This window comes from Penicillium odoratum, assembly GCF_028828045.1.
Source record: "Penicillium odoratum strain IBT 22623 chromosome Unknown utg000008l_segment0_segment0, whole genome shotgun sequence".
Classification (NCBI taxonomy): Eukaryota; Fungi; Ascomycota; class Eurotiomycetes; order Eurotiales; family Aspergillaceae; genus Penicillium; species Penicillium odoratum.
In genome coordinates, this window is record NW_026643150.1 from 1,509,771 (window position 1) to 1,531,129 (window position 21,359).

General features: G+C 48.8%; 5 protein-coding genes across 5 annotated transcripts; all 5 read left to right on the plus strand.

Moving 5' to 3' along the window:
• Nucleotides 1–530: 530 nt before the first annotated feature.
• N7520_010790 (putative nicotinamide N-methyltransferase) lies at nucleotides 531–1,647 on the plus strand (the record flags this gene model as incomplete). The annotated part of the gene is made up of 2 exons (XM_057144723.1): nucleotides 531–987; nucleotides 1,109–1,647. 2 exons carry the CDS (start codon nucleotides 531–533, stop codon nucleotides 1,645–1,647), a joined length of 996 nt encoding a protein of 331 aa, XP_056990477.1.
• A 1,611-nt stretch (nucleotides 1,648–3,258) lies between these two features.
• On the plus strand, nucleotides 3,259–6,985 carry N7520_010791 (uncharacterized protein; the record flags this gene model as incomplete). Its single annotated transcript, XM_057144724.1, has 2 exons — nucleotides 3,259–6,697; nucleotides 6,750–6,985. The coding sequence occupies 2 exons, from the start codon at nucleotides 3,259–3,261 to the stop codon at nucleotides 6,983–6,985; spliced, it is 3,675 nt and encodes a 1,224-aa protein (XP_056990478.1).
• Nucleotides 6,986–10,236: 3,251 nt separating this feature from the next.
• mfsA (glucose-inactivated glycerol proton symporter STL1) lies at nucleotides 10,237–11,844 on the plus strand (the record flags this gene model as incomplete). Its single annotated transcript, XM_057144725.1, has 1 exon — nucleotides 10,237–11,844. One exon carries the CDS (start codon nucleotides 10,237–10,239, stop codon nucleotides 11,842–11,844), a length of 1,608 nt encoding a protein of 535 aa, XP_056990479.1.
• Nucleotides 11,845–13,859: 2,015 nt separating this feature from the next.
• On the plus strand, nucleotides 13,860–16,352 carry N7520_010793 (uncharacterized protein; the record flags this gene model as incomplete). The annotated part of the gene is made up of 5 exons (XM_057144726.1): nucleotides 13,860–13,879; nucleotides 13,927–14,216; nucleotides 14,268–14,778; nucleotides 14,828–15,477; nucleotides 15,526–16,352. The coding sequence occupies 5 exons, from the start codon at nucleotides 13,860–13,862 to the stop codon at nucleotides 16,350–16,352; spliced, it is 2,298 nt and encodes a 765-aa protein (XP_056990480.1).
• Nucleotides 16,353–19,447: 3,095 nt separating this feature from the next.
• gprM lies at nucleotides 19,448–21,136 on the plus strand (the record flags this gene model as incomplete). Its single annotated transcript, XM_057144727.1, has 5 exons — nucleotides 19,448–19,517; nucleotides 19,575–19,670; nucleotides 19,719–19,873; nucleotides 19,921–20,059; nucleotides 20,106–21,136. The coding sequence occupies 5 exons, from the start codon at nucleotides 19,448–19,450 to the stop codon at nucleotides 21,134–21,136; spliced, it is 1,491 nt and encodes a 496-aa protein (XP_056990481.1).
• Between the last annotated feature and the right edge of the window lie 223 nt (nucleotides 21,137–21,359).

Consider the following 21,359-nt stretch of genomic DNA (forward strand, 5'->3'; position numbering starts at 1 on the left):
TTTCTAGAACAAAAGTTCAACAGCTTTTAAATGTTTGGTTTTTCTTTTAACTTCTCTGAATACTAGCTTCAATATTCGTTCGCGTTTTTGTTGCACCTTTGATTGTACAAGTGGCAGGCTCACAGTACATATTTAACTACGCCGTCCGGATTCAAAATACAGCCAATTTCATAAAATGACTTTCTCCTAAGTCAAGATGGCATAACCAGTAGTGCAAGAGATAGCATGCATTAATACTATTGGACTTTAGTTAGCTCAACTGGTTATGACAAGTCACGTGCTAGGATACGATGTGATTGGTCAACTTTATTCCTCAGGAACCAATGGACCCGTAGAGTCTTCCCAAGGCCCACCGTAAACCTTGGAAGTTCCACACAAGGCAAACCCCCGCTTCAGTCACAAAATTGTATCTGAAATGTGCGTCACGATTTATCAATCGAAAGCAAGATGACCCCTGGACATCCAGAGCAAGCCGAGTTCTGAGTCTATCACAACCTTGGAACGCCAAGGCAAGCATACCCACAATCAGCATGCTCCATTTGAAACTGCAACCACACCCCCGGCGCAAGCCTGATCTCCAAACCGAAGAATCAGAAGTCGAGTTTGATGAATCTTCCGAGAACATATTCGAGTCTTTCTTAGCTCATATCTTTCCCGACGATGCTGCAACTTGGCACGGAGACCCAGGCCAGCACTTCCTCTATTCCTCTGCCCGCTATGGCGACCTCGAAATTACCATTCCTTCCTACCCGGACCAGACCAATAAGAACACAGAAATCGCGACAGCACAAACAACGGAACAAGATGATATCGATCGCGTCGATGATGGAGTTAAGCTACATGCTCATTTCCTATGGAGCGGGGCGCTAGTGATCGCGGAGGCCGTGGAGAATGCAGATAGCCTTGAGACCAAGGGTATAGCAATGACCGATAACAATACCGATATCTGGAACGTGAAAGGGGAAACTGTCATGGAGCTTGGTGCCGGTGAGTTGATTTTCTTCACGCCCAGACCCAAAAACAGAGTCCTGGCCGGTCACAGCACGTGGAAATGAAAATGCAGCTCGTACCGTTTGGGAAGTTTGATGAACTGATAATTTTCATAAAGCTGCCGCCCTTCCCTCACTCGTCTGTGCTCTCGCAAATGCTTCCAGGGTCGTAGCTACCGACCACCCATTGTCGCCCGCACTTACAGGCACAATTGCTTATAATATGGACTGCAATCTACGCAATCGCCTGCCATCCCCATCAACAGACATCTCGATCCACCCACACGAATGGGGCGTATTGAACGACACATTCGCTCAGCAAAACAAGGGCAGATTTACTCGCATAATTGCCTCAGATTGTTTCTTCATGAGCCTGCAGCATCCAAATATCCTCCGTACCATGCGATGGTTTCTGGCGCCTGAGGGTAAAATATGGATTGCGAGCGGATTTCACACGGGTCGGGCGTGCGTTGCTAAGTTTTTCGAGAGGGCGGTTGAGAATGGATTTGAGATTGAGCGGATCTTTGAACGGGATTTGATTGAACGCGATCAGAATGGCAAGGAGATTAGGAGGGAGTGGCAGCCTGTGCGGATTGATGAGGGTCCTGAAAACCGGAGGAGATGGTGTGTAGTGGCAGTTTTGAAGTGGAAGGATTAGATTGTACATTGCATATAGACTGGTACAGAGACACGATATTCATAACTAATTCTAGAAGTATGATGATGACTTTATGAAATTAAGAATTGTTGGGTGTAAATCTCAAAATCCTATGTACACACTGTTGACCCGGTAAACTTGTATATGTATATAGCCATCATTTACAGTATGTATTATCCCCTCCCTTTGTAGGAAGGCCAACTAACCGAGCGGAATAACTTTTAGATCTCTAGGTGAAATCAATGTACGTTAAATGAGTAGGCTATGGAAACACTATTAAATCGGATTCTTATGTTCCTGATTGGGTTAGACAGGATGTACAATACATAGCGATTTGCGGTGTACGCCCAGTAATTATCTAAACTTATTTGGCTTGGCCGTAGATGCTTTACTGCATTTTGGTTGTTATTATCCAAATCTGTGTTCCAGCTCCAATGCATCATTTGCGATTTTCCGGCTAGAATAGTTCAGCTACAGCATAAAATTTATCACCAGTGGATCCAAACTGAAACCTGGATCACCAGCAGGCTATACAGGCATAAATAGTACAGGTCAAGACTGAGGAAGCATTGCTGGCAAGCCCGAACCCATTCAGCACCCGCGGTGCTTCCAGAAGCCTGCGTACGCCTTCGTACACCGTTGGTTCCACTGGTGGGCCATTTTTTTCTATATTTAACGAAATCGACTTGTGTTTCGATCTTGTTCTGCGACGGTTTATTTCGACCCACTCTGTATCGGAGCTAGACGGCTGTACGGATGTTTGAGATTCAATAATCATGATGCGACTGGGGGTTCGTACTACTTGTTTCACAAAATACGGATGGTAAGCTTTGATGTTCGCAACTCATTATAGTTTAATAGTCCACGGTAGGGATAGCGGGCAGATCCCAGTCTGGGGCGAACCAGAATAGCAGATTGTGTGTAGATCCTCATATGAATCAGGAACCAGCCGTCATCTAGACGTGATTGGAAGTATACTAGTGGTAGGGCTCTCTGCCCATTACTGAATATTGAGAGAGTACGGAATATGTAATTGCGATTGGGGTAGAACACATCAAGCCCCATCGTGGCTATGCTCTCGAATACTCCAGTACTTCCTTGGTACTTGCCGGCATGACCGATAACATCACCCACGGGCGGTGACCCACAGCGAAGACGGGGAGGCTGGGATATATGGACGTTGATTGGATAAGAAGCTTAAATTAGTGGATCCACTATTTACTAGCGATTTCCCCCTTGAATGACACTAAACCTGTGTAATCAAAATTTAGTATGATGTATTTGTGTATTAACGGTATTGACACGGAAACTCTTCCTCCCCCCAATTCGTTGTTGATTCCCTTTCTTCGAGTTCCTTCCCCTATCAACCTTCAGTCATTCGTTGATTTTCTTTCCTTCTGCAAGAGACTTCGGTCTCAATATGCATCCCACATTCTTTTGCTTCTAAATTGGTCTTTTTTTTGATTGATCTCATGCCACATTCCTTTCTTTCATTTCTACGTTGATCCTGAATTGCTGCCTTAAACCTTGTCGGTCTTCCCACATTCGCTTCTCCCTTCCCTTCAACCTTTTGGAAGATCTAACCAACCGTCCGTCGTCGCACCCTAAACAATGAGATCCTCATTGCTTGGGCCCGCGGCGGCTGGCCTGTCGACTCTATTGACACTTTTGCCGACCGCAAATGCCTTGTCATTCGACGCTATCTCACTCCCCGATTTGGACCTGTCTTCATTAGGCCGAGTCTCTATCAGTGGTAATTTCGATGGCGTCTCCCTGTACGAATATGAGGGCCAGTCTGAAGTCACTCTAACCAACGGCTCCTCCTCGATCCTCACGCCCTTGCCTAATGGAATTCTCACGAACCTTTCCACAGCCGACGCGCAGATTCAGGCCATGTGCTCCTTTACGAAGAAAGACGGAACGTTCGCCGGGATTTTTGTGGGTGGAAACTTCACAACACTGGGTGGTGTGGAATCGCCTGGTGCGGCCTTGTTCAACCCGAATTCTAGTACTATTACAGCCTTGCCAGGACTGAACGGCTCGGTGTCTGCTGTAGCGTGCGACCAGAGCACAAATCGCGTCTACGTGGGTGGAACCTTTGACCACAAGAACAGCTCGAACGCGATCGCCTGGAGTCCGGACAATGGCTGGACCGACCTTGCCTTTGAAGGACTCAATGGCCCCGTCAAATCGATTTTAAAGGCAGAAAATGGGCACATCATTTTCGGAGGAACTTTTGATGGAACCGGAAACTCGAACTCGTCTTCATCAAATTCGTCTAATTACGGCCCCCAGGTTCTGAATCTACAGAATGCGACAATCACTTCCGATGCTCAATCCTCTCTCAGCGGCTATGAAAGCCCTCGAAACATTATCTGCTCCACCAGCGGTAAGGCAGCCAAGGGTAAAACGTGGTTGCTTTACGACTATTCCCCCGGCTACTGGCGCGCAGAGCTTGGATTTACTGCCCGCCCAAGCAAGATTCGCCTTTACAACACCCATTTGGATGGACGTGGTACCAAGTCCTTCTTGTTTCGCGCTCTACCCGACGATGGAATCATGAACTTGACCTATACCGACACCTCGGGCAACAAGGCTTACTGTGACCAATTGTGTCCGCTTTCCAACAATGCCACCGAAAAGTATCGTGATTTTACCTTGGTCAACTCCGTAGGTATGACGGGCCTCCAGATTGAAATTTTGGATTGGTATGGCGAAGGTGCTGGATTGAACGGAATCGAGATTTTCCAAGAGGACATCTATTCCTACGCGAATGACAAGTTTAATGAGCCTACCTGTGCCGACATCAAATACCCCTCCAAGTCAATCCTGACAGGTACCTGGGACGTCGATTCAACCTATTTGTCTGCTCAAGTGACCGATGCCAACGACACTGACACTTCCGTTGTCTTCCAGCCTGATGTAAAGGAATCTGGAAAGTACGAGATTTATCTCTACACTCCTGGATGTTCTGACAGCGACACCTGCTCTTCCCGTGGTATGGCCAACGTCACAGTCACAGTGGCTAGTGGCACCGATGCCTCCAACCCATCCCCCACCACCATTTACCAAACAAATGACGACGACAAGTATGACGTCTTGTATTCTGGACATGTCGACAAAGCCAGCGATTCTTTCCGCCCTAGCGTTACTGTCAGACCGATCTCCGGTCAAGGGGATATCAATTTTGTAGCATGGCGTGTCAAATTCCTACCGCTGTTCAACACGACCAAGGCAGAAACTGGATCAAGCTCAGACTCGGACTCTGACTCGGATTCTGACTCTGATTCGGGAGATTTAAATGGACTGTATGATTACGATCCTACTTCGACGACTACGAGCGATGCCGACAAGTCCGATATCAACACGGCTGGAACCTCGCTTAAGAAGGATGCTTCGGTCTTGAGCTTGGCCGAATATGACGGCATTATTTACGCCGGTGGTAACTTTTCCGACAGCAGCATCAGCTATATTATGTCAATCACCGATGGCAATGCTACTGCAATGCCAGGCGGTGGCCTGAACGCAGAGGTCCAGACAATGGCTATCCTTGATAAGGTTTTGTACGTTGGAGGCAACTTCACGGACACTTCCGATGGGGGAGTCGATGGCCTGTACCATGTCGCGGCTTACTCCTTCTCGACAAAGAAGTGGTCTACTCTAGGTGCAGGACTGAACGGCCCTGTTTCGACAATTTATCCCATTCAACTGAACGTGTCTTCTTCCGTCAACGAGACTACACTTGCCGTCAGCGGTGATTTCAATGAGATCCGCGCATCCAATGGTGATTCCGCAGTTAGTGTTCCTGGCTTTGCCATTTGGCTTCCGTTGAACCAGACCTGGCTTCAGACCCTCAATGTCACCCAGATGGAGTTTGCTGGCCGGCTTTCTGCTGTTGCCACGGTGAACGAGACATCCATTCTTGCTGGCAGCCTGGCCACCGATGGATACACCGCCTCCGACGCGGTGTGGCTGCAGAGCTCTAATGACGATCTCAGTCTGCTTCCTTTGACTATGAACATCAACCAGACTCGATCAAGCACTGGATTGGTGACTGGTGTCTATGATACGGCTTCTAGTCGCAACCAGACCATTTTTGGTGGTCAGTTCAATGCCACCGGCACAAATGGCTCTACAATTTCGACCGTTGCCATTGTAAACGGAACCAATAACATCTACGGCCTTCCTCAAGGCTTAGACAGCAACTCGACCGTCCTCTCTATGACTACATACAACAACACCCTCTTCGCTGGTGGTCGTGTCACTGGTACCATCGATGGTTCGTCCGTGAATGGTTTCTTCACATATGACTTGACCGGCAACAAATTCCCATCTCAACCCTGGCAGTTGCATGGGTCCAATGTCTCGGTCAACGCTATTGCTGTTCGACCGGACTCATCCGTAGTCTATATTGGCGGTAATTTTGATACCGCTGGTTCATTGCCTTGCAAGACTGTCTGTGCTTTGGATTCATCGGATAACTCCTGGAGTTGGCCCGGCGTGAGTATCAGTGGTACTGCTCTTGCCCTTAGCTGGGCCAGTTCCCAGACCTTGTATGCCGCGGGTAACCTTACACTTTCGGGGAACCAGACTCTCGTCGCTACCTTTGACGTGAAGACTGAGGCCTGGACTGCCGTGTCTGGCGCATCGCAGTCCGAAATTCCTGGTGAGCTCACTGCATTTACACCTGCCAATGAAGATGTTTCGAAATTTTGGATTGCCGGCACATCGACCAACGGCTCTGCCTATTTCATGAACTATGACGGCTCCAAGTTCCAATCCCCCGGTAACCTGTTCTCCGAGGGCACCGTCATTCGTGGAATGGAAATCCTTCCTCTCAAGGAGAACCACAAATCGGTTTCGCTCCTCAACGATGATCAGACGCTTCTGGTGATGGGTCAGCTCATCATCCCCGACTTCGGCAATGCATCCGCCGCTCTGTACAACGGAACTACAGTCACCCCATTCATCCTTTCTTCGAGATATGATGGCGAAGCTGGAAGCATGTCACAGCTGTTCTCCGAGAACCAGAACCCCTATGACACCAATTGTGAGTAAACCCGTATAACCCCTTTATCCGATCCCTGCTGATCAGACTCTAGCGAGCCATCACTCGAATGGTATTGTGGTCCTGGTGGCGTTCTGTTGTGCACTAGGCTGCGTCTTCCTCATTGTCGCTGCCGGTGTGATCATGAACAAGATTCAGCGTCGCCGTCAAGGCTACTCTGCCGCCCCACAATCGTTTGGCACCGACCGGCCGTCTGAGATGCAGCGCGTCCCACCCGAATACCTCTTCAATTCCCTCGGGCAGCCGAACCCAACTGCCCCAGCCATTTAATGTTCTTCCCTGCACAAAATCTACCCTCACCGTATTATGTGAGACTAGTGTCTGTTTTTGTTTGCTCGCTTCTTCGGAAGTAACGTTGCTATACCCATCCTTCCTTAATGTTTGATTTGCTAGCGCCCCTTCTCTTCTCCTTCGCGCTGGTTTGATCCCGCGAATATTTTGTTTCGCTTTTTGTGGTTAAAATTGGCCTCATCCGACTCCTCGATTTACCTGTGCATATGTGTCACACCTGTATGTAACTTAGTGTGTCCGTCCTGGGGGCGTGGATAATACAACGGTTTACCTATACATGTTCATTTTTTAGTGTTGCCCTTGCCTTCTGACTTCTCAATTGCTTGAGATTAGCTTGGAAGAGTTCGAGTAACCACATGCAAGGCAGTCATTGGTGCGTATACGAATTTGAGCTTGAACCGGTCGGACTGAATAGTAATTTGTGTACCACCTTACTAGAGCTGAACTTGATATTGCTTTTGCCTGCATCTTGAACCAGCCCGGCCCCTGAACCAGCTTCTACACTTTCTGGCTACATCCGAGGAGACAATACCGCCCAGATCATAATTTATCTCACTGTAATGATGTTACCAGCCCAGATTTTAATACTACTGATCTTATCTTCCTATTGGTTGATATTCAGTTTTCGACGAAGACAAGTGAACATAATGCTGGTATTAGATAATCGTATGTATAGAGCATCGCGCTAATGCACCCTTAGCGTGTCTCCTCGGATGTGGCCAGACAGTGTAGATCAGATAATTTCAATTTGAATCATGAACAAGCCATGTTCATAATCTAAGACCAAGATCGCATAAGTTTTTGACTGGTGGAAAGGATGTTCCGCGCTAAGCCCCCACCCAACGCCGCTTTAGTGACCCGAAGCAGATCTGAGCACTGCAAGCGGCCGAGCGCATAACCTGCCCTAATAAACCTCAACCACATGCAGCGCTTGAACCTTTCATCCGTCATACGCTAGTGAAAGACGATGCCAAGCCTTTGCCATGTGACTGTCTGATAGATCTGTATGCGCAAGCCCGCCAATTAAAGAATTTCTGCCTTCACTTTTTTATGCCGAGGTCAGGTTTATTGGCCTGGGGGTTTGCGTGTTCCTATGCTCCGTATCAACATGAATTTGAAGCTATGACCATACGACATACTCTACCTGATGATGGTATACCAGATCTGATGGCGTGTGACTATCCAAGACGGCATCCCTGTTGATATGGGTATAGACGGTAGATGACCCCGCGCGTTCTTAGAGTTTTGCGGATGAGATTTCCCTTGTTTTCATAGGTTTCGGAGATATTTCCTTCCATATCAACGGGCGCTGGTTTCTGTGCATTTGTGCCTGATAACAGAGTACAGAGTAAATAGTAGCGGTGTGCCTGATATGATGAACTGTTTAGGAAACCGCATAGTAAACTACATACTCCGTATTCCCCACTCCGTAGTCAACAATTTGGAGCTCGCACTCAGACTCGGTTACTATCTACAATGAATGCCGTCGTCATAATCGCTTTTCCAGCCAGCAAATAAAAAACCTCTTGTCGCGCGTTGCCAAGAACTCAAAGACTGGTATTTTCTATTGCGGTCCACATGGTTAGACTCTAGATGGGGCCGTTATTGAACTTCAACATCTCCATCCCGGTCCCAGCCGATGTATTGATCCTTGGACATGGATCCTTTAAATTAATGTACGGAGTATTGTTTTTCATTATTCATGCATTGAGCCCGACACATTTCTCGTAGCCCGTACCTATCAAACCAACCGTGGATTATAGTCTGCCACAACCGTACTTCCCATCTCATGTCAAACTTTACGTACGCCACCCGTGAAAGCGGCGCGGTCAAGCATTCGGCCTCCCTTTCTTTCCCGATAATTTCGGGACCTTTAACATTGTTGTTAGATTTATTCGAAATTTTGTCAAAGATTTTTCCCAATTTTTGATTTTTGATTTTTTTTTGATTTTTTTTAATTTTCCCCCAACGGAACATCCAGGTACCCACGGCTGACACGTTAATTAAGCGAACGGCTAATAAGAAGAGAGTATCGGGAACAAGGTTCCGCTCCGCAGACCAATGACCAGTAAGCATCACGTAACACTGGAGAAGTGGATTTAGATGTGGGAAACGACCCATGTGAAATAATTCTTAACTACTAAGAGGAGTACTTTGTAAGTAGAGCCCCTCGCGAGGAGAGAGATCTCAAAAAACCACGTTGTATCGTGGGGGGAGGCATACCGAGATGAGATCACGGCATAAAACGCCTCCAACGTAATCCCGTAGGCCTAACGGAATCCCCGCGGGGAGTCAACTTGGGGAAAAAGAGGACATCGGGACCTATAAGATGGCTTAAAGGGAAAGCCGGGTGGGCCGTGATCATTTCCCCCGGCCGTCGGGCTTCGGAAACACGGTCATTATCGGGGGACAACAGTGAAATAGGCAACTGGGACGAAATTGATGATTGATTGGTTGATATTCGGTTGTACCTAACTGATTATGTGAGGTTTTTCGAGAGAAATTGAAAAACTCAGACCCTGGACCCACTCACCGCTTCCGGCGCAGCTTCTCTTTGTGGCAATTTTTAAAGTTGATCCTCCACCCGCTCCACAAGTCAATCCGTGTCCCCTCTCCCCACAAATGCAACTTTGTGGGCTAGTGAACTCTTGTGCCTGGATATTTCAGGCAAACATATTGGTGGCAAACACAAAACACAAAAGATAACAGCCACTATCTGCCTATATAGGTGGCGCCCAAATGTATGAACCATCGGTTGATCATCCCAAGAATCTATTCCATTTGTACATCCAAACCCAAGGTAGCGCCACATTCCCCTGGTCCCCCGAATGCGGCATCCACGTATGTGGCGCCCCCAAACCGAAAACTCAAAGCCGCTAGCCGCTTGGCCCCTCTTGGCAAATAGCGCATCTTGCGCATAAGGAAACTGAACTCTCAGCCGCTTATGCCTCTGATCCTTCCCGATGGGCTCGCGAGACTTGCCTGGGGAGCCCACCCTACGACGTCACCTTTTCCATACCTTTTCGCCCTTGGCGCTACGGTACCAACGTACCCATGTACCAGCGGTGGGCCGCGTGGGAATGGGTCCGACCTCTCAAATGGAAATATACAGAGTACATAAGGCGCCAGAAACCCCCCCATCCCCATAGTCCGAGCTTTCCTCTCTGTGTCGCTTTTGTCTTTCTTATCCTCCCTACAGTATATACGCTCTAGGTAAGAGGTCATCCATCATGTGGACAAGAACATCTGGCCTGCGAGGTCGCTACCTCCACTGGGCCATTACCTTTACTTCCGTTGTCGGTTTCTCTCTCTTCGGATATGATCAGGGTTTGATGTCCGGTATCATCTCGGGTACCGAATTCGACAATGAGTTCCCTCCTCTTGCTGGTGATGGTGCACACACCCAAGTCCTTCGTGGTGCTGTGACCTCCTGTTACGAACTTGGTTGCTTCTTCGGTGCCATCTTCACCCTCATGTACGGTGAGCGCATCGGCCGAACTCCTATCCTGGTTGGCGGTGGTATCCTCATGATCATCGGCACTGTCATCTCCGTTGCCTCGTTCGGTCCCCAATGGGGTCTGGGCCAATTTGTTATTGGTCGTGTCATTTCCGGTCTTGGAAACGGTGCCGATACCGCCACCATTCCTGTCTGGCAGTCCGAGTGCTCACACGCTCACAACCGTGGTTTCCTCGTCTGCTTCGAGGGTGCCATTATCGCCGTCGGTACCTTCATTGCCTACTGGCTCGATTTTGGTCTCTCCTACGTCGACTCCTCCGTCGCTTGGCGATTCCCCGTTGCCTTCCAGATTCTGTTTGCTATCCTGGTCAGCGTTGGTGCTCTGATGCTACCCGAGTCTCCTCGTTGGTTCATCATCCAGGGTAAGGAGAAGGAGGCCTGCGAGGTTCTGGCCGCTCTTCACGATAGTACCCCCGATGGCGAGGATGTGGTCACCGACATCGCCCTTATGAAGGCCGATCTTATGGCCATGAATGGTGCTAAGGCCGGCTGGAAGACTCTCTTCACCTTTGGCAAGACTCAGGAATTCCAGCGTATGATGATTGGTTGCTCTGGACAGTTCTTCCAGCAGTTCACTGGTTGCAATGCCGCTATTTACTACTCCACTCTGCTCTTCCAAAACGACTTGCACATGACTGGCAAGCTTCCCTTGATTCTAGGTGGTGTCTTTGCTACGGTTTACGCCCTGGCTACCATCCCCTCCTTCTTCATGGTTGAGCGGGTTGGTCGTCGCAATCTCTTCATGATTGGTTTCGCTGGTCAGGGTCTTTCTTTCATCATCACCATGGCCTGTCTGATTGACCCCACCACCTCCAACGCGAAGGGTGCCGTTGTCGGCATCTTCCTGTTTATCTGCTTCTTCGCCTTTACTACGCTGCCTCTGCCCTGGATCTACCCTCCCGAGATCAACCCTCTCCGCACCCGTACCATGGCTGCCTCGGCCTCGACCTGCACCAACTGGATTTGCAATTTCGCTGTCGTCATGTTCACCCCGGTGTTTTCATCCACCACAGGTTGGGGAATTTACCTCTTCTTCGCCCTGATTAACTTCATCGCCTTGCCCTTCGCCTACTTCTTCTACCCCGAGACCGCTGGCCGTGATCTGGAGGAGATTGACATTATCTTCGCTAAGGCTCACATCGAGGGCAAATGGCCATTCCAGGTTGCCCAGGAGCTGCCCAAGCTCACCCAGGAGCAGATCGCCGAGATGCAGCGCGAGCTGGGTCTGGACATTCCCGGCCACCACGTTGAGCGTGACAGCGAGAAGGCCGACATTGGCACGAGCAGCGAGAGTGAAGAGAAGAACATTCACTCCGAGTAATTGTCCCATGCGTAAATGAACGGGGCATGTACATTCGGGCCCACTTGCTTCTGCATTTCTATCCTGGAGACGAAAAGCATGAGGTTACGACCGCTCTTGATGATCTATAGAGTGCATTGATACTCATTGTTTATTATTTCCTATTCTTGCCATGTTCATGTCGCTATGTTGAGTGGTTAATCGCCACTTTTGTCAGATATTTCATTTATTTCGTTTCTAGATATCATCTCTGTCTTTTGTTAGATAGCCAGTTTTTATTCATGAATGCAACCGGCCCCACCAGCCAGTTCCACCGAATTTTACCTCCACATCGGATCATTTCCGTAAGAGTTTTCACATGTTTTAAGACTCTTTCCTCTTTATCCATTTTACCCGAGTCCCGCCCCAATACCCCCGTGGTACGACCAAACCAGAGCGCAATGGCCATGCAAAATAAGGCCGCCTCAAGCCACTGCCGTCAGTCCAGAGCTTAGTCAAACCACAAGGTTGACATGCCATGTGTTTGACCCCATTCACGATGGATCCCGGTCCACACGCGATCCAGGCTGGGCATACGTATGCGCCGTTTTAAAAACACAAATCAAATCAGTCCATGATCGACCATGGAAAACCTCCGAGAACCTGCACGATTACGGTGGATTCTTTCGGCATTCAGCCGTCATTCCAGGAAGGGCAGGTGGGCGGATTATCTTCGAAATTTATGTACGGGGCGCAGCAAGTGTTGTACTCCGTACTTTCCAATGTCTCGATGGTTTTAAGGGATGAAACATCTCCACCTAGCGGATTCATTAGAAAGTAGTAATATTAAAGATTCAATGTATCGTGATACAAATCGAAGTACGGCCGAGTAGTTATACAACAACTGGATACCAGGAAAGGCATATAGTCAACGCCACTATCTGGAATAAACCTACATCTACCTAGATAGCCACAACGTCATTCCTCTCTCGAAACTAGGCCAGAGGAGAAAGAATGATAAATGATAAACACGAGTAAGTTGCCAACATGGAGGAAATGTTCACCCGGACTGAGTTCTACGCTGAGATAAAGCGGCAACTGCCCCACAACGCAGCAGTGGAATAGGTATTTGGCATTTGATTCTTCAATTGTTTGTAGGAAACTATGAAAGGATTTTAAGAGATATGTTCTATGCGAGTGAGGTTGATTGATAAGGATTCCTGGCGGCAAGTCATGGCGGATTATACCCCAGGTACCTTTGTTTTGTGGCTGGACAGGAATAGGATACGGGGGAATACTTCTCAAAAATAGCGGTATTTGTCTCGATACACTCGGCTTTCAGTTCAAGAGGCGGATCGGATACTTTCAAAGATTGAAGCTAAAACGATTCATATGCTACTTGTGAAGCATGGATACCAAATACACCATAGCGAACAACTAACGCTCATATCCGAATAACAAGCATGATATGCATGCATGCTGATAACCTTTCTAAGACACCGAAAAGACATGAAGAGTCCACATATGCACGAGTCAAGGGTGAGGTCTGATATATGATGTCTGGAATCTAGATCAATCTGACTTGGACATCTCGACCCACTTGGGATCTACCTACTGCGAACAGGTAGTTATGTGGGTACCTGAGACAAGAATTCAGAAACAAATTTAGTGGGTCAAACCGATCCCATTCAAATTGGAACAATGTTTTCTACTATTATTACCTTGGAAGTATGGAAGTATGAAATGATCCGTAGAGGGGCTTAGCCCCAGGCTATGCTGGTCTGTGCGGTCGCAAAGAAGGCCGACACAGGACGATTGCAATGAATAGATATATTAATGAAATATCAAATACAATGGAGGAATGGGGTTATTAATATTAAAATTCAAAATCAAGTCTATGTAAACTGTCAAATGAACAAAATCGGGTCAAGTGTGTATTGTGGGGGTCGTGATCCCTGGGTCACCTGGTCTCCCCGCAAGTGAACTCCAGGTTTCGTTTTTTCTTCCGGGGTTTAAATCACGGATGGCCTAACCTCCACACATGCGCCTGCTACGCCATGCGCTCTAGAACTGGCTGGTAAGTCTCACCTGCTATATTTAATGCATTCTACTAACGCCACATAGCTTGACATGCCGGACTCGAAAGCTCAAATGTACCCCATCCCTGCGCGCCCTGACCGTCCCCCCGGCTAACTGGCTTGCAGGCGACGAACAAAAACCCAAATGCTCCCAATGTCGCAAGGGTGGTCGAGATTGCCGACCCAGCGAAGGTATCGTCTTTCGCCATCAGCAGAACGCGTCTATGAACAATGAGCCCGGAGGGTCGCCCGAAGGCCGTGGCAATCTTCAAGGGTTCTATTCGTACAAGAATACCTTCGATAAAGATAGTATTTGGCTGGATATTCCGAAGCACGGTAAGTTTGGAAAATTCCAATCCAGAGATTCTTTGTTGATTATAATTCCAGTCGTCTTCGTCGATAACTCTGACCCGTACGCCGATGACCTCGAAACCTCGCTAGCCGAATCTAGTGCCATGGCCTTGGCCGAGTCGCGCAACCAACGATGGGGTAGTGGGTCGAGGACAAGTGATGCAGAACAACATGGCCTGGAGGCTTTATCCGCGGTCGCAAGTCATGATCGCTTTGTATATTCTCCCCTAGACCATCCCTCCGTCTCCGACAGCCTCTCCTACCCTTCCCCATCTCGATCACGAGGCAGCGCGATGCCCCCTCCGTCGCCGTCCATGTCCTTGTCGGTCAGCAGTAATAATACCAACATCAACTTCCTCCTCAACCCCTCTCACTCTATGTCTCCGTCGATCGACTCCGCAACCCTCCACCCCGATCAGAGAAGTGCTCCCCTGCCATCAAGATCTGTTGCATCTCGAGTACTCGAACACCGAGTAGAAAGCAATTTTGAAACTGATTTCGAGGTGGCTTTCCTCTTGCGTCATTATTCAGAAGGGCCAGGCCTTTGGTATGGATATATTGAACTCTTGGATAATACTCCCATTAACTTTCCCTAGGATGGATTTGTTTGACTTAGGAACGTACTTCGCATCCTATGTCCCAGTGCGGGCAATATCGAACCCGCTTCTCAAATATGCTGCCTGCGCATATGCCGCAAAACAACTAGGTCGTGTCAAGGGTTCCAAAGCGAAGATGGGCGGGGTCTGCTTGCGACAAGCTGGTATGGAGGTATGGCCGGGCAACAATGATGATTTTATCTGGCACGGAGCCAAATATTATGAAAAGGCCATCCAACTGCTCATGAAAGAGCTCCAGCCTGATGCGGAGGGTCCGCCACCATTGAGCACACCGGAGGCTTTTGGGCAATGGCAGGCTTCCGAACTGTGCGAAGACACACATCATTCTCGTAAACGTCGCAGGCGAGTGTCGAATAGTCGGCTGTCGCGTGGCGTTCATTCCGATGAGGTGCTGGCAGCGACGGCCATCTTGTCGGTATATGAATTCCTGGATGCGACGGGCCCGGCGTGGAATCGACACTTGAGCGGCGTAAAATCATTGCTTGATGTAGCCGAGGTGGGGATTATGCCTCTGGAGTCACGTTCATCGGATGGAGACAGTCCATATCAGACAATGAGGAAGTCAGCCCTCTCGAAGGCTCGAAAGGCGGCATTTTGGAATTTTGCGCGACAGGACTATCTGGCTGCATGTGAGTGACTGGTGATGATCGATAGCGTGAACTCACTGACAACTGCAGTCATCAACGAGTGCCATACAAGGCTGAATACCGAAGACCTTGTACTTTGGACCGACGCAGGTCTGCGGCTAGACCACATGGGATTCGTGCGCCCGAGCAATACGGCAGTCACAGGGTATGCCGACGGGGACGATTTCATGAAAGAGGATCTTATCTGCAATGCCCTGGTATGGATCCTGTCAAAGATTGTCAATTTCATTAGTTCTGGGGACAATCTCGGACTGAACGACAACAACTCTGTCGATAGTGGACCTCTAGGGGTTTCCCAACAGGCCCTGCTTGAGCGGTGGTACCGGCTTGAAGCCGAACTGGATGCTTGGTACAGGGGCCTGCCAGATACCTTTGGAGCGTCCGCCAGGGTCGGACCCTCCCAACTATCGCATTGTTACTCACCCGAGGAAATTAAGGATCTCGCCAGTCTGCAGGAAGTGTGGTACAGTATTCCCATGTGCGCCTCGGCCATGCAACATTACCACATGGCGCGTATCCTGCTGTTGATCAATAAACCGCATGAATCTACTAGTCGGCGAAGCACGATCACTCTGCGACTCCAGTCGTATCGATCTATCGAAGCTGAAATCGGCTTTCACAGTCGAGAGATTGTGGGTATTGGCCTTTCCCGCCCAGAGGGCAGTGTACGCATCAACTCGCTGCAGCCTCTGTTCGTTAGCGGCCAGTGTTTGACGGACCCGCGCGAACGTCGAGTCAATATTCGGTTACTCCGAGCCATCGAGGCGGACTTGGGCTGGGCTACCGAGTACCGAGTCCAGCAGCTACTCAAAGAATGGAGCTGGGACGAGAGCTTCCTCCAGCCGGCGGGGACCTGAAAGGCGTGCATTCTTTGAATAACCAATATCTTTACATCATCGCATGCAACTCGAGGCATGAATTCCCTTCAAAGCGAACCGGCAACTTGAGTCCATGAGCATGCGAACCATATAATTCGCTTCAGATGGGCGTCAATATCGCCACCTGTACAGCGACAATCCAGCATTGTCTCAGACCATCGAACAGACCTGTTAGTTACAGGCGCTACAAGGGTCAAGACCCACCGCGAATCTGGGAAGAAAGCCCTGTGCAAGCAGGTCGCAAAACACAATCATAATATAGCATTATTATAGCCAGGCAGGATTCTTCTCAGAACCGCCTTCATAATTATATAAGAGTAAGAATGTACATATAGCTCTGAGAAAATTCCCCCTCGATTTCTGCCCAGATTTTGAGTCTGCAGCAGTCCTCGGACAAGTTTCCCTCTACACGATGTTGCATCATATCGGCAGGTTTAACCCAGCTCCCGAAAATAAAACGTCATTGTTCAGCTAAGCTACTTATTTTATTCTTATTTTCCCCCCCTTTCCTTATCTTCCCAGTTCCAAGGTTCCCTGTTATGATACATAACACTAAGCCCGTTTTACATCAATATAGCTCTGTTCCCCGCAGTAGCTTAGTCAAATCCCCACTAACTGACAGTGGAAGGTGGACCGAACCAAACTGGTTGAGCTCAAACCAATGCCAAGAAGTTGTCCGAAAAACCTCGGGATGCCAATATCGGATAGGCCGAATTATCATGAAGCTGGGGTAGGTATCGCGATAAAGTCTATGTTCTAGGCTCGGGATAGCATAATAAGACACCCCGTCCGGGCGATCTTCACCTCGGTCCTTCATCTGAACCGAACCAGACGGGAACTAAACTGGACTCGGCGGATAAAATTTGAGCACTTGGTAGTATTTTTGTTTGTAGAAAATTGTGGCACCATGATTTTTGAATCTGGTACCCTGATCATTGGCGCAAAATTCAGGCACTTATGAAAATTGCACCCGAACGCTACATATGCTATCCTAGGAGAGCGGAGGATGTCGGAGGCACGTGGTAGGTGGATACCCATTCAGATGTGGATGCGATGTAAGAATAGATCACAATCTTAGCCACTCATACAACCGACCTGTCTAGTCCTATGGCGTCACACTCATATTCCAGATCTTTCCTTTCAATTGAGACCAGATTGGAGCTGCGAATAACTTGTGTCGGATCTACAATGCAGAATGAGAGGCGTCTGGGTTACTGTCGATGATATTGGCTTGAAATATGAGAAACGATCGAGGGTTCTCATTTCGACCGTTGGGATATCTCTGTACCGAGCAAGATTCAAGGCGCGGAGGGCATCGAGGACTATTTATCATCCAAAATGTATGAAGGATGAGGATAAAGGAAGCACAAAAGCAGAAAAGAGAAATGAGGCTTCTCATCTAACTATTATAGTTGTGTTGCCATTTCTCTTAGGTGTCGAATTGCCCAATTTGAAAGACGCGGGGAACTCAATGTATCGGTTTCTGATCTTCTACAGTGGAAGAAGGTGTCATCTTGGAATGCCCAGGCACATAGAACTTCATACTGAGCCACCATCAACCATCCATGTCATGCTCGACATTTGAAATCAATTTCTCGTAGCGAGTCCTCCATCCAATCCTCTCCCTGTAGTCATCTGGTCAGCACTTACCTACCCAGCCCGAACGCTGAGACCGTCACATCCACGGCGCTTGCCTGTAAACCAAATCCAAAAAGTCAACAGTCAACTCGTCCGTAACCGGACGCAGTAGCTGGATTGCCAACGCGTGGGGGAGGCGAAACACGATACTCTAATCGTATTGGCAATTCAATCATTGGTGGTGGCGTGTTCATACCATTGCGAGAGTGAGACTAATTTCGGACGGAGTCTAGTGCGGTTACCCGTCAAGGGAAAAGAAGAGCAGCGGGATGACTGTGTGGATGCTGGACAGGGATTGGGGCAGTCGAGGCTGGATTGATGGTGCATGAATCGCAAGTTCTCGAATAACTAGCGAACTTGGCAGGTCGAAAGAGGGGTCCGATCGAGCAGGTGACTTTCTAACTGGGCTATGTAGTCTCCAGGGCATTGGACGATTGCACATGTGACCGGTCTTGTTTTGAAGCTAGTGAATGATTATTGGTCAATAAGCAAAGGTACTGCATGTTGTGACTGTTGGATGTTAATCGTATTCCACTTCCCCGCTAGATAAGCACGGGCTGAGATTCGGGGATTGGTAGGAGAGAAAGGGGTCCAACGATCGACAGATGTAAAAGGCAGACTGGACTGATCGAGTGTTATAGTCAAAAAGATCCGTGTGAGACATTATTGGTTGTATGTACAACGAATGTGGATGTCGGTCACGGTCGCAGACGAATTAACGTTGGTGATTGGACGGATTGGCGCGATGGGCCGGGAAGAAGAATCGGCCAAGAACAAATTGATTGTGTGAATCAGCACGAGACTGTGATTGAAGTAAGATGGTACAGCAGATACGAAAACCCGTACGAAAGACATGGATATTCTATGTGGAGAGTTCTCCGTAGGGAGAGTAACATCAACTCGGGGTATGCACTAGCCTATCCTAGTAAGCAGTCAGCAACCCCCTGGATCTAGATTTGACGCGACTACTCCGTACTAGTGGCTTGAGACCAAACAGAGCCATTATGTGAACCGGCCCGGTGAAGCCCCGGTAAGATCAAGACTGTAGCCCCTGAGTGATAACTGAAGTATGTAAACGTGGTTCATGCTAAGATCGACATGAACTAAATCTATTGGATCCATGGCTTTCACTTACGTCCCAAACATGGTACTAGTAAGTGCTGATCTTTTGGGAGTTCCAAACTTGTACGAGATGAACTGTATTTCCACAGTATTGTTCGGTATTAGTCCTGTATTCGTGTATTAAACTTTCCCCCTCAACGCCTCGACCATCGCTCGTGTGCATGACCCACTTGGGATCCACTCGGGTTTTTCTTGCATGTATATCGAGGGTTTCCCACTTCCTTTTCTCTCACACACTCCTTAGCGCAAAGCGCATTCTATCGCGCTGGCGCGTTTTGCTTTTCTTCTAGGCCTCATGAACTGGGCTTAACAACATGGTGGACTTGACTGGATACTGTCCAGGCATCTTCTTGCAAGAGAGCCTATTTCCCACGACTGGTGGATGTAAAGTCACCCCCCCAATCGGGTTTTGGACGTGATCTAAATCTAACTCTTCTACAGTCATTGCAGGCCGTTATTGCGAAGACGTATCCCTCGGAAATGATACTATATCATGCTGTCTGCCGTGCCCTCTCGCCAATTGGCGATATGCCGATAGTCAGTTACACCCACACTTGGTCTGAGTCATATTCTAACCAAACTCAGACATTGCGCAACGCGTCGAAGTTGCTAGCTGGATCAGTGTCGCCATTCTACCTCTATGTGTTTTCATCCTGATCTCATACGCCGTCCTTGCACCCAAATGGACCAATCGCCATTACTTGAGTATCTGCTTTACTCTGGGCATCTGCTGCATGGAGGCAAGTCTTATGGCAGGGTATTGTGAAAATATACTGACGGATTATAGATTGCCTTTATCATCCCCCTCGGCGCAAAACCTAACCAATGCTACAACGATATCACACCTAATGACATGTACTCTGATCTTTCCTGTGCCTTTTCAGGCTCGTTGTTACTCTTTGGGGGCTGGATGGTGGTTATCTGGAGTATGTATCCCGATATATCAAGCCAAAGCTCCGCTGACCCTGACAGGTTTCATCCGAACGATTGCATTTCATCTGCAAGTATGTTGGGAGGTCGTGCTGGGGCCAAAATTCATGTGGGGGGCCTTCCTCTGTGGATTTGGAATCCCTGCTATCGGCCTCGCCATCATGCTAAAGTTGACGGGTGTCTCCTACCGGTTTGGTGACATCTGTCACATAAATATCGAAAACGGACAGAAAGACTACTGGATCCCAATTATGACATTCGCCGCCGCCTCCCTGGTACTGCAGGTATCCACCATGGCCTACTGCATGCACATCTATCTGCGCTCGCTATTCGATAAGTCAGCATCGTCCTCAGAGAACAACTCTGGTCTCCCAACCTACAGCTCCAGTATCCGAACCGTCTCCGCCCGCCAGGCCTGGCGTCGCCTACAACGCGTAATACAGTTGCAATGGCGTGGAGTCACCTTGGTGCTGATCATCCTCGGCAACGTGATCTTCTTCGCAGTCGTTTTCATCAATTTGGACCGAGATATCAACCCCACCGCAGCCAATGTCAAAAAGGCCGCACCCTGGCTCCTCTGTCTAGCCTCCGGGGGCACTAGAGAGGAATGCAAGAGCCGTGCGTCAGGCATGGGACCCAACGAAGCTACCCTACTCGCAATGGTCTACCTACTATCTTTAGTTGGATTCTGGAACTTCATCCTATTCGCCCGCCCACTCATGTTCGCTGGCTGGCTCGACCTCTTCGGCCGCGGCTTCGACCACCGTCACGAGTTTATCTCGGTCGATGCCAACGATCGCTACGCTGGGAAGGGATTCGAGATGCTAACCACAACCGCCAAGACGCCGGAGCCATACACATACAACATGCGATCCCCCAGCCCCGCCCACATGGCCGGGCGGCGGAGCCCGATGGTTAGCCCCAGCCCAACGTTTGATCAAAACGTCCATTTCGGCCAAGAGGCGCAATACGTGCCCCCTGCTACGAGTTTCTCTGGCCCGCGGGCCCCTGGCTCGGCACACACTAGTCGCGACTGGGACCCTTCAGCAACATTTGCACGGAGTAACGCATGAAGGGGGCCAAATCCGCACTAGAGTTTGGAGATTCCCGAAGGGGACTAAGGGCGGGGCGAAAGACCAAGCGATGTTACTAAAACTCCCACTAAAAAGGTCTACAGTATTTTGCCCTACTTCACTTTGTTTTATGACCAATGGCGTTGATGTATCACCATTTACCTTACATATAATTCAACAAAATTACAGCTCAGCTCAAGTTCAAGTTCTAAGTTCAATTCTG